Source organism: Petromyzon marinus, chromosome 65 (genome assembly GCF_048934315.1).
Source record: "Petromyzon marinus isolate PM22_M1 ecotype Great Lakes invasive population chromosome 65, UKy_Petmar_22M1.pri1.0, whole genome shotgun sequence".
Taxonomy (NCBI): domain Eukaryota; kingdom Metazoa; phylum Chordata; class Hyperoartia; order Petromyzontiformes; family Petromyzontidae; genus Petromyzon; species Petromyzon marinus.
The window spans coordinates 4,797,150-4,814,394 of record NC_133731.1 but is presented as its reverse complement, the minus strand read 5'-3'; the positions used below and the strand labels follow the sequence as shown (position 1 = coordinate 4,814,394).

General features: G+C 55.6%; 1 protein-coding gene across 1 annotated transcript in view; it reads right to left on the bottom strand.

Moving 5' to 3' along the window:
* Nucleotides 1–309: 309 nt before the first annotated feature.
* The window catches only part of LOC116956446 (potassium voltage-gated channel subfamily A member 1-like), a 22,002-nt gene continuing 5,066 nt past the window's right edge, over nt 310–17,245 (bottom strand). Inside the window, exon 2 of the mRNA XM_076054264.1 lies at nt 310–2,379. Within this exon, the coding sequence (XP_075910379.1) occupies nt 2,338–2,379 (42 nt within the window). The 3' untranslated portion in view covers nt 310–2,337. The remainder of the gene's footprint in view (nt 2,380–17,245) is intronic.

The following is a 17,245-nucleotide window of genomic DNA, read 5'->3' as shown; positions in this document are numbered from 1 at the left end:
ACCCCCACCACCACCACCACCACCACCACTCCCACCACCACCACCACCACTCCCACCACCACCACCACCACCACCCCCACCACCCCCACCACCACCACCCCCACCACCCCCACCACCACCACCACCCCCACCACCACCACCACCACCCCCACCACCACCACCACCACCACTCCCACCACCACCACCACCCCCACCACCACCACCACCACCCCCACCACCACCACCACCACCACTCCCACCACCACCACCACCCCCACCCCCACCACCCCCACCACCACCCCCACCCCCACCCCCACCACCACCCCCAACTTTCCGACAGGAAACTCCCGAAGAATGTCCCTGAGTGACACTTTCCCTCCTGCGCCTCGCGTCGTGATGACGCGGGGGCCGAGTTCGATTCCAGCGCTCGCCTCCCCCCACACCCCCTCCCCTAGGTCGACTCAGCCTCAAATGAGCGCCTGGTGCCGTGGGCTTAAAAAAAAGTTACCACGGGGGGGGGGGGTGGGGAGGGGTGGGGGGGGTGGAGAACAAAAAATTTGACCTGGCGCGGTGTTGGCCACCCACCCACCCACCCACTCACCCACTCACTCACTCCCACGTGTTCCGTGACGTCACTCCCACGTGTTCCGTGACGTCCTTCACACGTGCTGCTCGCTAACAGCACGTGCCCCCCAACTCTCTGTGGGTGATTGTGTCTGTGGCACTAAGGCGTGTGCCTTCATAGGTGCCACTTGCAAACTGCACTTTCCCTCCCGCCGCCCCCCCCCCCCCCCCAAAAAAAAAGTTTGTCAAGGCTATACGGGGGAGCTTTGTCTTTGTGCGGGGAAGGAGCGGTGGGGGTGGACTGTTCGAGTCGCGATTCTGTTACCCGTACATTGTGAATCGCGTAATGAGGGCTGGATTACATTAGCGTCAGGTAGTGCGTGCGGCGATGATGGTTACGATAGAGCGGGCGGTATGTGCGGTTGATAATACGATGTCGCGGTATTGACAACGGTGGCGATATTGTGATGGCGATGATTGTAAGCGATGATGGTGGTGGTGAAAATGCGTTGGCCGTTTTGATGATGGTGATGATGATCGTGGTGATCTGGCGGTGGTGATGATGATCATGGAAGCGTTGATAGCATTGGTCATTGTGGTGCTGATGAATACATTTGAATCACGATGATGATTCAAATGATGATTATTATTCATGAATGGCAGATGATTATTAGGCATCAACGGTAGATGATGATTATTATTATTATTCATGAATAGTAGATGATGATGATGTGAAGGATATATCATCAAGACGAGAATAATAACAATGACGACGACGACACCAAAACAGTTGTTCACTTCGGCTCTCCTGCATGTCGACGTTTCGTCTCCGCACCCTCCGTGGAGCTCTCCTCCCGCTCCGGCGACTCGCGCTCTGCTCGCTCTCATCGTGGGGGGCGACTTGCAGAGTTGCTCCACTCGCCGCCTTCGTCACGATCGCCGCGAGAGTGAAGATGACTAAAAAACGCCTCTCCCTCTCTCTCCCGCTCTCTCTCCCTCTCGCTCTCCCTCTCTCTCTCTCCCGCTCTCTCTCCCTCTCGCTCTCCCTCTCTCCCTCTCTCTCCCGCTCTCTCTCCCTCTCGCTCTCTCTCTCTCTCTCCCGCTCTCTCTCCCGCTCTCTCTCCCGCTCTCTCTCCCTCTCTCTCCCGCTCTCTCTCTCTCTCTCTCCCGCTCTCTCTCCCGCTCTCTCTCTCTCCCTCTCTCTCCCGCTCTCTCTCTCCCTCCCTCTCTCTCGCTCTCGCTCTCTCTCCCGCTCTCTCTCCCTCTCTCTCCCTCTCTCTCCCTCTCTCTCCCGCTCTCTCCCGCTCTCTCTCTCTCCCGCTCTCTCTCTCCCTCTCTCTCGCTCTCTCTCCCGCTCTCTCTCCCGCTCTCTCCCGCTCTCTCTCTCCCTCCCTCTCTCTCGCTCTCGCTCTCTCTCCCGCTCTCTCTCTCTCTCCCGCTCTCCCCCGGCCCACGCACACCGAGGACGCCCCGCGTCACGGAGCCCGCCCTCCCGTCGTTGACGTCTGCCCCGCCACCGAACGCCCGCCCTGAACCTCTGACCTCCGGCACCCCCGGGACACCGACCCTCTCGACCTCCACGCCTTCACCGGCCCTCTGCATCCAAACTCTCGGCGCGGTTACGACCGCGAACCTCTCCCTCGCCCGCGGCTCATTTCACCCTGAGCGTCTTTGTGTCCCAATCCCCCCTCTGTTCCCTGGTCGCTGGGCATCCACCGGGCGAAGGCCCGGGGCTCCCCGTGGCAATCCGCGCCTCTCGTGTTCCACGTCCACGGAGCGACCTCCGCGCGCTCTTCACGCCTTGAGCGCCCCGCCGGCTGACTTCACGAAGTTGGCCTGCGTGCACGCAAAGCGCGAACAAGCAATCTGTTAGCGAGCGCCTGTTAAGGAGGGACCGGTGCGTCTCAGCACCACGGACAGCAGCTTCGTCCAAACCCCCCCCCTCCCCACCCCCGCGGTGCCCGGTTCCAGTCGACCCAGAGGGATGGCCCAGGAGAGGTTCGAGATATTTGCCGGAGTTTGAAAAGTTTTTTTTGGGTTGTGTTTGTTTTTTGTGCCGTGGCCCCTGGATCGAAACTCGGTCTGCAAATGTTCGCTGTGCAACGCTGTAACCGCTGCTAAGCGGTTCCACAAACACAGACAAAGATCCCACCGCCTCCACCTGAGAGCCTCAGCAGACTGTTGGGGCAAGTGCTGTTAGCGAGTAGCACGTACGAAGGCCGGCACGGTGTGGCACACGAGGAGGGGAGTGGCCTGCACCAACGCCCGACCGCCTTTGTCTCCCCTGAGCGGCGATCTAGGGGGCGGCCCGGGACCGGTTCAAATAATCGTCACTGGTGGTGGCCGTGAGCGGGGTCGTAGCGTAGCGCGCTAACCGCTACACCACCGCTCCCCACAGACACACACAGACACAAAGAGACACACAGAGACACAGACACAAAGAGAGACACAGAGACACAGACACAAAGAGACACACACAGACACACACAGACACAAAGGGACACACAGAGACACAGACACAAAGAGACACACACACAGACACACATAGACGCAGACACACAGAGACACACACAGAGACATAGAGACACAGACAGACTGAGACACAGACACGCACACAGAGACACACACAGACACACAAAGAGACGCACAGAGACACACACAGAGACACACACAAAAACAAAGACAAAGATCCCTCGTATAGCCTTACCAGACTGTAGGAGCAAGTGCTGTTAGCGAGCACCTATGAAGGCCGGATCGGTACACGAGGGGGTGGGTGGCCAGCACCACGCCCGACCGCCTTTGTCTCCCTAGTGGCAATGTTTACACACCGCACCAGGTACTCATTTGAGGCTGAGTCGACCTAGGGGAGGCCCGGGACCGGTTCAGATAATCGTCACTGGTGTTGGCCGTGAGCGGGAATCGAACCCGGGTCGCCAGGTTCATAGCGCAGCGCGCTAACCGCTACACTATCGCTCCCCCTTACAGACACGCACACAGACACACACACACACACAGAGAAACACACACAGAGACACACAGAGACACACAGACACACACAGAGACACACACACAGAGACACACACACAGAGACACACACACAGACACACACACAGAGACACGCACACAGACACACACACAGACACACACAGAGACACACACAGACACACACACAGACACACAGACACACACACAGACACACACACACACAAGACACACACAGACACACACAGACACACACAGACACACACAGACACACACACATTGTCCCTCCTCCCCCTCTACCCCTCCCCGCACCCCGCAAAGTCGCCGTAGTGGCGTTGAAATGGAAACGCGGGGAACCCCAAGGGCGGACACAAGTGGAAAGAGCGTGGACCGTGTGACAGAGGTGGGGAGAGAGGACAGCCACTCAACCACACAGTCACACAACAACAACAACCGCCATTCGCCACTAAGTGGCGGTGACGTCACCACGACGCTTGTGCCAGGCTATGTGCACCCTGAGGCCACGTGAAGTGTCGAACGCCCGCTGGCAGGAGGTTACGGGGCAGACCCAGGTGCCACGGGTCGACTGACTGAGATGACTGGCTGATGCACCACCTGTGCCCCCTACTGTGCCAACCTGCTGTGCTTTAGCCACCCGGCGCTCCGCTCGTTGTTGTGAGCGTCGCTCCTCCGCCCTCCGTTGTTGTTGGAGGGCGACTACCTCCAACTGCCCAGTAGCATCCTTCACGAGCCTCCTCCACAGAGGCCGATCTTGACACCGCTGGTACCGGTCATCGGCAAGTCAACTCAGCTCCACGTCCTCCTGTACCACATCACTCCATCTCTTCTCTAGCCCGTGCCGCGCCCGCTTAGCCCCCTCAATCCGGCCAAACAAAAGCTGTTTCGGCATGCGGTGGCTGGGCATGCGGGCTACATGACCCAGCCATCGCAGCCTTGCCCGCCGGAGGAGCTCACCGATGGGACCTTGCCCAGATCTTTCAAGGATTTGTGAGCTCCTCACACAATCCAGTCTGGTTAAACCCAGGATGGATCGTAGGCAGGCCAGCCTAAATGTTTCTAACCGGCGAAGATGTTCCATTAGGGGGGTCCACGTTTCGCAAGCGTAGAGAAGGGAGGGAATGACCGTGGCCGAGAAGACCTGAAGCTTAGTGCGGAGCGACAGACCAGGTAGCTTCCACACAGCGTTACGCAACCGATGAAACGATATTGCCGCTCGACTGATTTGGAGTGAGACCTCTGCTGTTAAACTGGAGCCAGTCATAAGCACACTGCCCAGGTCTGGGAAACTCTCCACTCTCTCCACAACTGCCCCATCACCGATTGGGAGTTGTGGGGGTGGAGTGTCCGATGGTACAAAATACCCAGGCCGGTGCTTAGTTTTGGTGGGGATGATGGTAAGGCCCCACCTCTTAGTGGCACGCTCCAGTCTCAGCAGCAGCGTTTCCAACTCCTCCTCTGACTGAGCAGCTATTACCAAATCATCAGCATACATAACGTGGTTGAGCAATAGGGAGCCATCCCTTGACCGCACCCGGGCATCGATCAGCCTCCCATTATATCTGTACCATATGGAGATTCCCCCGGTACAGCTATTGAAGGCTTCACGAAATACGTGGTCAAAATAGATGTTAAATAATGTGGGAGCCAGAGGACATCCCTGTCGCACCCTAAGGTGTACAGGGAATGGCCCTGACTCCCGGCCACGTAGTTTTACCCGGGCCCGCTCACCATCATGAAGGTCCTTAATGATCGTGAGCAGAGGGTCAGGTACTCCAAAAGCACGAAGAACGACCCAGAGCCCAGGCCTACTGATGGTATCATAGGCCTTGACCAGGTCAATAAAGCAGAGATGTAGGTCTTGTTGGAATTCCCTACACCTCTGCTGTAGCAGATGGACAGAAAATATGGCATCTGTGCAGGACCGCCCGATCCTGAAACCGCATTGGGGCTCCGCAAGCCTCTCCTCAGCGTGCCTGGCAAGGCGATGCTGAATAATCCTTGCCAGGACCTTTCCCGGCACACTGAGGAGTGAGATGCCCCTGTAGCTGTTACAGTCTGTGCGGTCCCCCTTCTTAAAAAGGGGGACCACCAGGGCATCCTTCCAATCCTGCGGAACCCGTCCAGTGGTCCAGACTGTTGTTATGATGTCATATAGGGCAGTCTGTGCACAAACGCCACCCTCCCTCAGCATTTCGCTTGGGAGATCATCTCTGCCCGCTGCCTTTCCTGGTCTCAGACTCCGGATCGCCTTCAGTACTTCCTCAACAGATGGCACCTCAGCCAGCCACTCACAGTGGGTAACTTCTTCCAATATTTGAGGCACCGCAGCCTCAGCAGGGTCATCCTCACTTTGTGCCACGATGTTTTCCTGGCTGAGGGATTTTTCCTCCCCCAGGATCTCACAGAAATGCTCAGCAAATCTGCAAACCTGTTCCTGTGGGTGGGAGATTGGATCACCGTTTTTTCCCCTAATGATGGTAATAGGTGTGGCGCTGCAGGTTACTTTTTTGATGGAGTTAAATAGAGATTTGTGATCACGGGCCACTGAGGCAGACTCCATCTCCTCAGCAACCCGCGACCACCACCCATCCTTGCAGCGCCTCACGGCTCTCCGAACCTCCGAGCGAAGGCTGCGGTAAGCCTCCTCATTCTCTGACGTGGGATTCTGTAGCCGATGACAGTGGGCCTGTCGCTTTTTCTCAACCATCCTGAACACCTCCTCTGTCAGCCAGGTTCTCTGGGGAGGTCTGGACCGCGTACCCAAAGCAGCCATTGCAGCTGCATGAGTCACAGTCCTAAACCTCGCCCATTTACCCTCGACATCAGGAGTCGGGGACGATGCCAATCCCAGCCGCAAGCGATGATGAAATTCTCGCTTGCAACTTTCATCAGATAACTGAGACCAGGCCACTTTAGGTCGGAATGGGGTCCTGGGTGTACACCCACCACCGGAGTGGAAGAATGGCAGGTGCATCTTACAGATGACTAGTCGATGGTCAGAGGGCAGATCAGCTCCATGGTAGGTTCTGGTGTCAAGGACATGGGCTCGCATCCGCTGGTCCGTCACTATGTAGTCCAGTAGATGTTCTTGTTTGGACCCGGCATGCATCCATGATGTTGTGTGGATGCGCCGATGCCGGAACAGCGTGTTGGTAATTACAAGCCCATGGGCTGCACAAAAATCTAGCAGCCTCCTACCGTTGTTATTGAGCTGATCTGGCCCATGCCCTCCAATCACTCCAGACCAGGTGCCAGTATCATGACCAACTCGGGCATTGAAGTCACCCAACATGATGACTCTATCCTGAGGGGCCAATTTAGCCAGCACCTGTGACAGGAGGTCATAGAAGGCATCTGACTCATCGGCTTTCCCTGCATCCCTCCACGGATGTTCATCTTCGGTGGGGGCATAAGTAACCACGACCACCACTCCTCGCCTCCGGTTGATGGGAAGGCGAGCCCAAAGTAGCCTGGGGCTTACAGCTTCCCACACATCACCGCCACACTCCCACGCCCCCTTCATTTTTTTGTTCAAAAGAAGAGCCACACCCTGTTGTTTGGCAGTCTGCTGCCCCGAGTAGAGGACTGTCCACCCCTCATGGTGGCAGGAGCCAGAGCCGGTCCACCGGACCTCCTGAATGCCGCATAGATACAGGCGGTACCGGTCCAGCTCCCGACAGAGGAGTGGCAGCCTCTCCACCGCAGTGAGCGTTCGAACATTCCACGTGGCCACCCGTAGTGGCTTTTCGTTGTTTCTGGAGTAGCCCCGAGGGCAGGTATTCAATCTCCTGGCTCCGCCAATTGGGGTTTGGCCAGGAGACGTCATAGACGCCTGGCCCCCGGGGCCTCCGGCACAAGCTTATTAGTTACATATTTCAGTTTAACTCGTGGTTTCGTGGTAATTAATTGAAGGTGGAGGGGTTACCAGCCCCTCGCACCCGTCCAGAGCCCCCATTTAGTTACACAACCACACAGCCACACAGCTACACAGTCACACAACCACACAGCTACATAGTCACACAGCTACACAGTCATACAGTCACACAGCCACACAGCTACACAGTCACACAACCACACAGCCACACAGCTACACAGTCACACAGCTACACAGTCACACAGACATACAGTCACACAAACACACAGCTACACAGTCACACAGCTATACAGTCATACAGTCACACAGCCACACAGCCACACAGTCACACAACCACACAGCCACAAAGCTACACAGTCACACAGTTACACAGTCATACAGTCACACAACCACACAACCACACAGTCACACAGCCACACAGCCACACAGCCACACAGCCACACAGTCACACAACCACTCAGTCACACAGCCACACAGTCACACAGCCACACAGTCACACAACCACAGTCACACAGTCACACAACCACACAGTCACACAGTCACACAACCACACAGCCACACAGTCACACAGCCACACAACCACACAACCACACAACCACACAGCCACACAGCCACACAATCACACAGCCACACAGCCACACAACCACATAGCCACACAGTCACACAGTCACACAGCCCCACAGCCACACACCACACAGCCACACAGCCACACAGCCACACAACCACACAGTCACACAGTCACACAGCCACACAGCCACACAACCACACAGTCACACAGCCACACAACCACACAGTCACACAGTCACACAACCACACAACCACACAGTCACACAGTCACACAACTACACAGCTACACAGCCACTCAACCACACAGCCACACAGTCACACAGTCACACATCCACACAACCACACAGCCACACAGCCACACAACCACACAGTCACACAGCCACACAACCACACAGTCCCACAGCCACACAGCCACACAGTCATACAGTCACACAACCACACAGCTACACAGCCACTCAACCACACAGCCACACAGTCACACAGTCACACAACCACACAACCACACAGCCACACAGCCACACAACCACACAGTCACACAGCCACACAGACACACAACCACACAGTCACACAGCCACACAACCACACAGTCACACAGCCACACAGCCACACAGTCATACAGTCACACAACCACACAGTCATACAGTCACACAACCACACAGCCACACAATCACACAGCCACACAACCACACAACCACACAGCCACACAGTCATACAGTCACACAACCACACAGTCACACAGTCACACAATCACACAGTCACACAGTCACATAGTCACACAGTCACACAGCCACACAGCCACACAGTCACACAGCCACACAGTCACACAGCCGCACAACCACATAGTCACACAGTCACACAGCCACACAACCACACAGCCACACAACCACACAGCCACACAGCCACACAGTCACACAGCCACTCAACCACACAACCACACAACCACACAGTCACACAACCACACAACCACACAGCTACACAGTCACACAGTCACACAACCACACAGCCACACAGTCACACAACCACACAGCCACACAACCACACAACTACACAGTCACACAACCTCACAACCACACAGCTACACAGTCACACAGTCACACATCCACACAGCCACACAGCCACTCAACCACACAACCACACAGTCACACAACCACACAACCACACAGTCACACAGTCACACAGCTACACAGTCACACAGCTACACAGCCACACAGTCACACAGCCACTCAACCACACAGTCACACAGTCACACAGCCATACAGCCACTCAACCACACAGCCACTCAACCATAACTGCGCCACTACAACAGAACGAGCGGCGGCGAGATTTAACTCGGACCAATTGTTAACGCCGCTGCACAAAGCAGAACATTGGCTGGAATCCTGCTGCTGCTGCTGTTGTTTTGACATCTGGGATGGAGCACACAGCCCCTATCCCCCTGTCAGGGCGGTTGATGATCCAACAATCGCCGATTAATTCGCTCACTGTGCCCTGTCACTTCCTTGTCACTCTTCTATCGCTGTTACCACTACCATTGGTGTCTCTTAACGTGATTCCTCCAGGCGTGTTGATGAGCCGGTCTGACAGACAATGACTGGTTCGTCTCACCCATCACACTGTTCAACTACCACCACTCAGACTCTCACTCACAAACCCACCTCACTCACCCACTTACTCACTCACCCATTCCCTCACCCACCCACTCACCCACTCACTCACCCACTCACCCACTCACTCACCCACTCACTCACTCACCCACTCACTCCCTCACTCAACCACTCACTCACACACTCACTCACCCACTCACCCACTGACTCACTCACTCACCCACTCACTCACCCACTCACTCACCCACCCACTCACTCACTCACCCACTCACCCACTGACTCACTCACCCACTCACCCACCTACTCACTCACTCATCCACTCACCCACTTACTCACCCACTCACTCACCCACCCACTCACTCACCCACTGACTCACTCACTCACCAACTCACTCACCCACTCACTCACCCACCTACTCACTCACTCATCCACTCACCCACCCACTCACCCACTCACTCACCCACTCACTCACTCACTCACCCACTCGCTCACTCATCCACTCACCCACTCACCCACTCACTCACTCACCCACCCACCCACTCATTCCCTCACTTACCCACTCACTCACCCACCCACTCACCCACTCACCCACTCACTCACTCACCCTCCCACTCGTTCCCTCACTCACCCACTCACTCACCCACTCACTACACCCACCCACTCACTCACCCACCCACTCACCCACTCACTCACCACCCACCCACCCACTCACTCACCCACCCACCCACCCATTCACTCACCCACTCACTCACTCACCCACTCACTCACCCACTCACTCACCCACTCACCCACTCACTCACCCACTCACTCACCCACCCACTCACTCATTCACCCACTCACCCACTCACTCACCCACTCACTCACTCACTCACCCACTCGCTCACTCAACCACTCACTCACCCACCCACTTATTCCCTCACTCACCCACTCACTCACCCACCCACTCACTCACCCACTTACTCACCCACCCACCCACCCATTCACTCACCCACTCACTCGCCCACTCACCCACTCACTCACCCACTCACTCACCCACCTACTCACTCATTTACCCACTCACCCACTCACTCACCCACCCACTCACCCACTCACCCACTCGCTCACTCACCCACTCACTCACTCACTCACCCACCCACTAATTCCCTCACTCACCCACCCACTCACCCACCCACTCACCCACTCACTCACCCACCCACCCACTCACTCACCCACTCACCCACTCACTCACCCACCCACTCACCCACTCGCTCACTCACCCACTCACTCACCCACCCACTAATTCCCTCACTCACCCACCCACTCACCCACCCACTCACCCACTCACTCACCCACCCACCCACTCACTCATTCACTCACCCATTCACTCACCCACTCACTTGCCCACTCACCCTCTCACCCACCCACCCACTCACCCACTCACTCATCCACCCACCCACTCACTCACCCACTCACTCATCCATCCACCCATTCACTCACTCACCCACCCACCCATTCACTCACCCACTCACTCACCCACCCACCCACCCATTCATTCACCCACTCACTCAGCCACCCATCACACTGCAAGTCACCTCGTTTCCTATCCCGCTTCTTCCCTCTTAACTGCTCCACTCTCGAATTCCCTCCTCCCATCATCATCATCGTCATCGCTGTCTCTTCTCCGGCGTGCTCCACGAAATCAACTTGTGAACTATTTCTCTATTGACGGGTTCTCATCGTGCCCTACGTGTCTGACCTATTGGGGGCCATTGTTGGGTGCCATCTTTAGCCTCCGCTTTGCAATGTCCATCGAAACACAAGAGGAGGGGGTGGGGTGGGAGGAGGGGTGGGAGGAGGGGTGGGGTGGGAGGAGGGGTGGGGCGGGAGGAGGGGGTGGGGTGGGAGGAGGGGTGGGGTGGGAGGAGGGGTGGGGTGGGAGGAGGGGTGGGGTGGGAGGAGGGGTGGGAGGAGGGGGCGGGAGGAGGGGTGGGGAGGAGGGGGGGTGGGGCTGGAGGAGGGGGTGGGTGGGAGGAGGGGTGGGGTGGGAGGAGGGGTGGGGCGGGAGGAGGGGGTGGGGCGGGAGGAGGGGGTGGGGCGGGAGGAGGGGGTGGGAGGAGGGGGGGGGTGGGGCGGGAGGAGGGGGTGGGCGGAGGAGGGAGGGGTGGGAGGGAGGGGGCGGGAGGGAGGGGGTGGGGGGGAGGAGGGGTGGGGTGGGAGGAGGGGCGGGGGAGGGGTGGGGCGGGAGGAGGGGGTGGGGCGGGGGGAGGGGGGTGGGGTGGGAGGAGGGGGTGGGGTGGGGCTAGGCGATGGGGGGGGGGAGACACTGTCACGTGCGCGTGTCGTCCTTGGCGAGGTGACCTCCTCCTCCTCCTCACCGGGGGTCTCCCCCCCCCCCACTACTCCACCCCTCCCTTCCCTTGACCCCCCCGCCGCGGCCACCCAATTGTTCTCCCTCCCCTCTCCCACCACCCTCGCCACTCTCCTCCCCCACGTGTCAGGCCACGGGACCACGTGGTTGGGGGGGGGCATCATCCGGGGGCTCCTTCCGTGCGCTCCGGCGGGCGAGGACCTCACCCACCCCAGGTGTCGATCACGTAAATAAATAAATAAACACCGCCCATCCCTCAATTACCCCCCCCTCAACCTGCCCCCACTATGGCTGTCAGTCAGACACGTGGGTTGAGGTGGGGGAGGTGTTTGTCCATACTTCAGCACGCCGGTTTGGGGCGTTTTTGGTGGTGATGGTTGAGTTTGTGAAGGCCGCTTACGTTGCGATTGAAACGACGTGGGTTTTTTTTTGCGCGTTTATTTTTTATTTAAATTAAATTATAAATATTTTTTGTTAAATTTGAATTTGTTTTTTCTATCTATCTACGTGACTTTACCGAAATGAACCACGAATTTGAGTGATGGGTGTTAGGGCCAGGGATGTAGTTTGGGTTTTTTGCGATGAGGGTTTGGGTTCAAGGCCGTCGTTGTTCTTGACCTCTGAGGATGCATCTCGCTCCCTGAGTGGCGCGAGATGACCTTTCTGGGGGTGGGTGCGGTACATGGTCAGACTCTTTCTTTGGAAGGTAAATCATCGAAAACACAAATTTAGCGCGGGGCAATGTAAGTAAACAACTTACTTATGTATTCTTTGGTTCTTTCGTTGAAGTCACGTAGATCGAAAAATATTAATATTAAATAAAGTGAATAAAATAATAATAATGCCGCTAATGTAGACTGTAGCCTGGTTATTGTTTGGTGATTGTACTGGCAGACTATAATGTAGACTGTAGCCTGGTTGTTAAGCTGAGTGAGTGTACTGGCAGTCTATAATGTAGACTGTAGCCTGGTTATTAAGCTGGGTGAGTGTACTGACAGTCTATAATGTAGACTGTAGCCTGGTTATTAAGCTGGGTGAGTGTACTGACAGTCTATAATGTAGACTGTAGCCTGGTTATTAAACTGTGTGAGTGTACTGACAGTCTATAATGTAGACTGTAACCTGCTTATTAAGCTGAGTGAGTGTACTGACAGTCTATAATGTAGACTGTAGCCTGGTTATTAAGCTGTGTGAGTGTACTGACAGTCTATAATGTAGACTGTAGCCTGGTTATTAAGCTGAGTGAGTGTACTGGCAGTCTATAATGTAGACTGTAGCCTGGTTATTAAGTTTGGTGATTGTACTGGTAGTCTATAATGTAGACTGTAGCCTGGTTCTTAAGCTGAGTGAGTGTACTGGCAGTCTATAATGTAGACTGTAGCCTGGTTATTAAGTTTGGTGATTGTACTGGTAGTCTATAATGTAGACTGTAGCCTGGTTATTAAGCTGAGTGAGTGTACTGGCAGTGTATAATGTAGACTGTAGCCTGGTTATTAAGCTGAGTGAGTGTACTGGCAGTGTATAATGTAGATTGTAGCCTGGTTATTAATCTCGGTGAGTGTACTGGCAGTCTATAATGTAGATTGTAGCCTGGTTATTAAGCTGAGTGAGTGTACTGGCAGTGTATAATGTAGACTGTAGCCTGGTTATTAAGCTGGGTGAGTGTACTGACAGTCTATAATGTAGACTGTAGCCTGGTTCTTAACCTCGGTGAGTGTACTGGCAGTCTATAATGTAGACTGTAGCCTGGTTATTAAGTTTTGTGAGCGTACTGGAAGTCTAAAATGTAGACTGTAGTGGGTGAGTGAGTGTGTGTGGGTGAGTGTGGGTGAGTGAGTGTGGGTGAGTGAGTGTGGGTGAGTGTTGGTGAGTGAGTGTGAGTGAGTGAGTGTGGGTGAGTGAGTGTGTGTGGGTGAGTGAGTGTGTGTGGGTGAGTGTGTGTGAGTGAGTGAGTGTGAGTGTGTGTGAGTGAGTGTGTGTGAGTGTGTGTGAGTGAGTGTGTATGAGTGTGTGAGTGAGTGTGTGTGTGGGTGAGTGAGTGTGTGAGTGAGTGTGGGTGAGTGTGTGTGTGGGTGAGTGAGTGTGTGAATGTGTGTGTGAGTGAGTATGAGTGTGTGAGTGAGTGTGTGTGAGTGTGTGTGAGAGAGTGTGTGTGAGTGAGTGTGTGTGAGTGAGTGTGGCAAAACAACCCCCTACCTCCTCGCGGTGCCGGACGGGCAACTCTGTCGTGGACAGCGCTGTGGGGGGAGATCCAATTTTGATTGGCTCCTCCCCTCATGGCATATGTGTCCACCACAGGGGCTAAACGGGGGCTCTGGACGGGTGCGAGGGGCTGGTAACCCCTCCACCTTCAATTAATTACCACGAAACTACGAATGAAATATGTAACAACTAAGCTTGTGCCGGAGGCCCCGGGGGGCCAGGCGTCTATGACGTCTCCTGGCCAAACCCCAATTGGCGGAGCCAGGAGATTGAATACCTACCCTCGGGGCTACTCCAGAAACAACGAAAAGCCACTACGGTTGGCCACGTGGAATGTTCGAACGCTCACTGCAGAGGAGAGGCTGCCACTCCTCTGTCGGGAGCTGGACCGGTACCGCCTGGATCTATGCGGCATTCAGGAGGTCCGGTGGACCGGCTCTGGCTCCTGCCACCATGAGGGGTGGACAGTCCTCTACTCGGGGCAGCAGACTGCCAAACAACAGGGTGTGGGTCTTCTTTTGAACAAAAGAATGAAGGGGGCGTGGGAGCGTGGTGGTGAGGTGTGGGAAGCTGTAAGCCCCAGGCTACTTTGGGCTCGCCTTCCCATCAACCGGAGGCGAGGAATGGTGGTCGTGGTTACTTATGCCCCCACCGAAGATGAACATCCGTGGAGGGATGCAGGCAAAGCCGATGAGTCAGATGCCTTCTATGACCTCCTGTCACAGGTGCTGGCTAAAGTGGCCCCTCGGGATAGAGTCATCATGTTGGGTGACTTCAATGCCCGAGTTGGTCATGATACTGGCACCTGGTCTGGAGTGATTGGAGGGCATGGGCCAGATCAGCTCAATAACAACGGTAGGAGGCTGCTAGATTTTTGTGCAGCCCATGGGCTTGTAATTACCAACACGCTGTTCCGGCATCGGCGCATCCACACAACATCATGGATGCATGCCGGGTCCAAGCAAGAACATCTGCTGGACTACATAGTGACGGACCAGCGAATGCGAGCCCATGTCCTTGACACCAGGACCTACCGTGGAGCTGATCTGCCCTCTGACCATCGACTAGTCATCTGTAAGATGCGCCTGCCATTCTTCCACTCCGGTGGTGGGTGTACACCCAGGACCCCATTCCAACCTAAAGTGGCCTGGTCTCAGTTATCTGATGAAAGTTGCAAGCGAGAATTTCATCATCGCTTGCGGCTGGGATTGGCATCGTCCCCGACTCCTCCTGATGTCGAGGGTAAATGGGCGAGGTTTAGGACTGTGACTCATGCAGCTGCAATGGCTGCTTTGGGTACGCGGTCCAGACCTCCCCAGACACCCTGGATGACAGAGGAGTTGTTCAGGATGGTTGAGAAAAAGCGACAGGCCCACTGTCATCGGCTACAGAATCCCACGTCAGAGAATGAGGAGGCTTACCGCAGCCTTCGCTCGGAGGTTCGGAGAGCCGTGAGGCGCTGCAAGGATGGGTGGTGGTCGCGGGTTGCTGAGGAGATGGAGTCTGCCTCAGTGGCCCGTGATCACAAATCTCTATTTAACTCCATCAAAAAAGTAACCTGCAGCGCCACACCTATTACCATCATTAGGGGAAAAAACGGTGATCCAATTTCCGACCCCCAGGAACAGGTTCGCAGATTTGCTGAGCATTTCTGTGAGGTCCTGGGGGAGGGAAAATCCCTCAGCCAGGAAAACATCGCGGCACAAAGTGAGGATGACCCTGCTGAGGCTGCGGTGCCTCAAATATTGGATGAAGTCACCCCCTGTGAGTGGCTGGCTGAGGTGCCATCTGCTGAGGAAGTATTGAAGGCGATCCGGAGTCTGAGACCAGGAAAGGCAGCGGGCAGAGATGATCTCCCAAGCGAAATGCTGAGGGAGGGTGGCGTTTGTGCACAGACTGCCCTATATGACATCATAACAACAGTCTGGACCACTGGACGGGTTCCGCAGGATTGGAAGGATGCCCTGGTGGTCCCCCTTTTTAAGAAGGGGGACCGCACAGACTGTAACAACTACAGGGGCATCTCACTCCTCAGTGTGCCGGGAAAGGTCCTGGCAAGGATTATTCAGCATCGCCTTGCCAGGCACGCTGAGGAGAGGCTTGCGGAGCCCCAATGCGGTTTCAGGAAAGGGCGGTCCTGCACAGATGCCATATTTTCTGTCCGTCTGCTACAGCAGAGGTGTAGGGAATTCCAACAAGACCTACATCTCTGCTTTATTGACCTGGTCAAGGCCTATGATACCATCAGTAGGCCTGGGCTCTGGGTCGTTCTTCGTGCTTTTGGAGTACCTGACCCTCTGCTCACGATCATTAAGGACCTTCATGATGGTGAGCGGGCCCGGGTAAAACTACGTGGCCGGGAGTCAGAGCCATTCCCTGTACACCTTGGGGTGCGACAGGGATGTCCTTTGGCTCCCACATTATTTAACATCTATTTTGACCACGTAGTTCGTGAAGCCTTCAATAGCTGTACCGGGGGAATCTCCATATGGTACAGATATAATGGGAGGCTAATCGATGCCCGGGTGCGGTCAAGGGATGGCTCCCCATTGCTCAACCACGTTATGTATGCTGATGACTTGGTAATAGCTGCTCAGTCAGAGGAGGAGTTGGAGACGCTGCTGCTGAGACTGGAGCATGCCACTAAGAGGTGGGGCCTTACCATCAGCCCCACCAAAACTAAGCACCTGCCTGGGTATTTTGTACCATCGGACACTCCACCACCACAACTCCCAATCGGTGATGGGGCAGTTGTGGAGAGAGTGGAGAGTTTCCCATACCTGGGCAGTGTGCTTATGACTGGCTCCAGTTTGACAGCAGAGGTCTCACTCCGAATCAGTCGAGCGGCAATATCTTTTCATCGGTTGCGTAACGCTGTGTGGAAGCTACCTGGTCTGTCGCTCCGCACTAAGCTTCAGGTCTTCTCGGCCACGGTCATTCCCTCCCTTCTCTATGCTTGCGAAACGTGGACCCCCCTAATGGAACATCTTCGCCGGTTAGAAACATTTAGGCTGGCCTGCCTACGATCCATCCTGGGTTTAACCAGACTGGATTGTGTGAGGAGCTCACAAATCCTTGAAAGATCTGGGCAGGGTCCCATCGGTG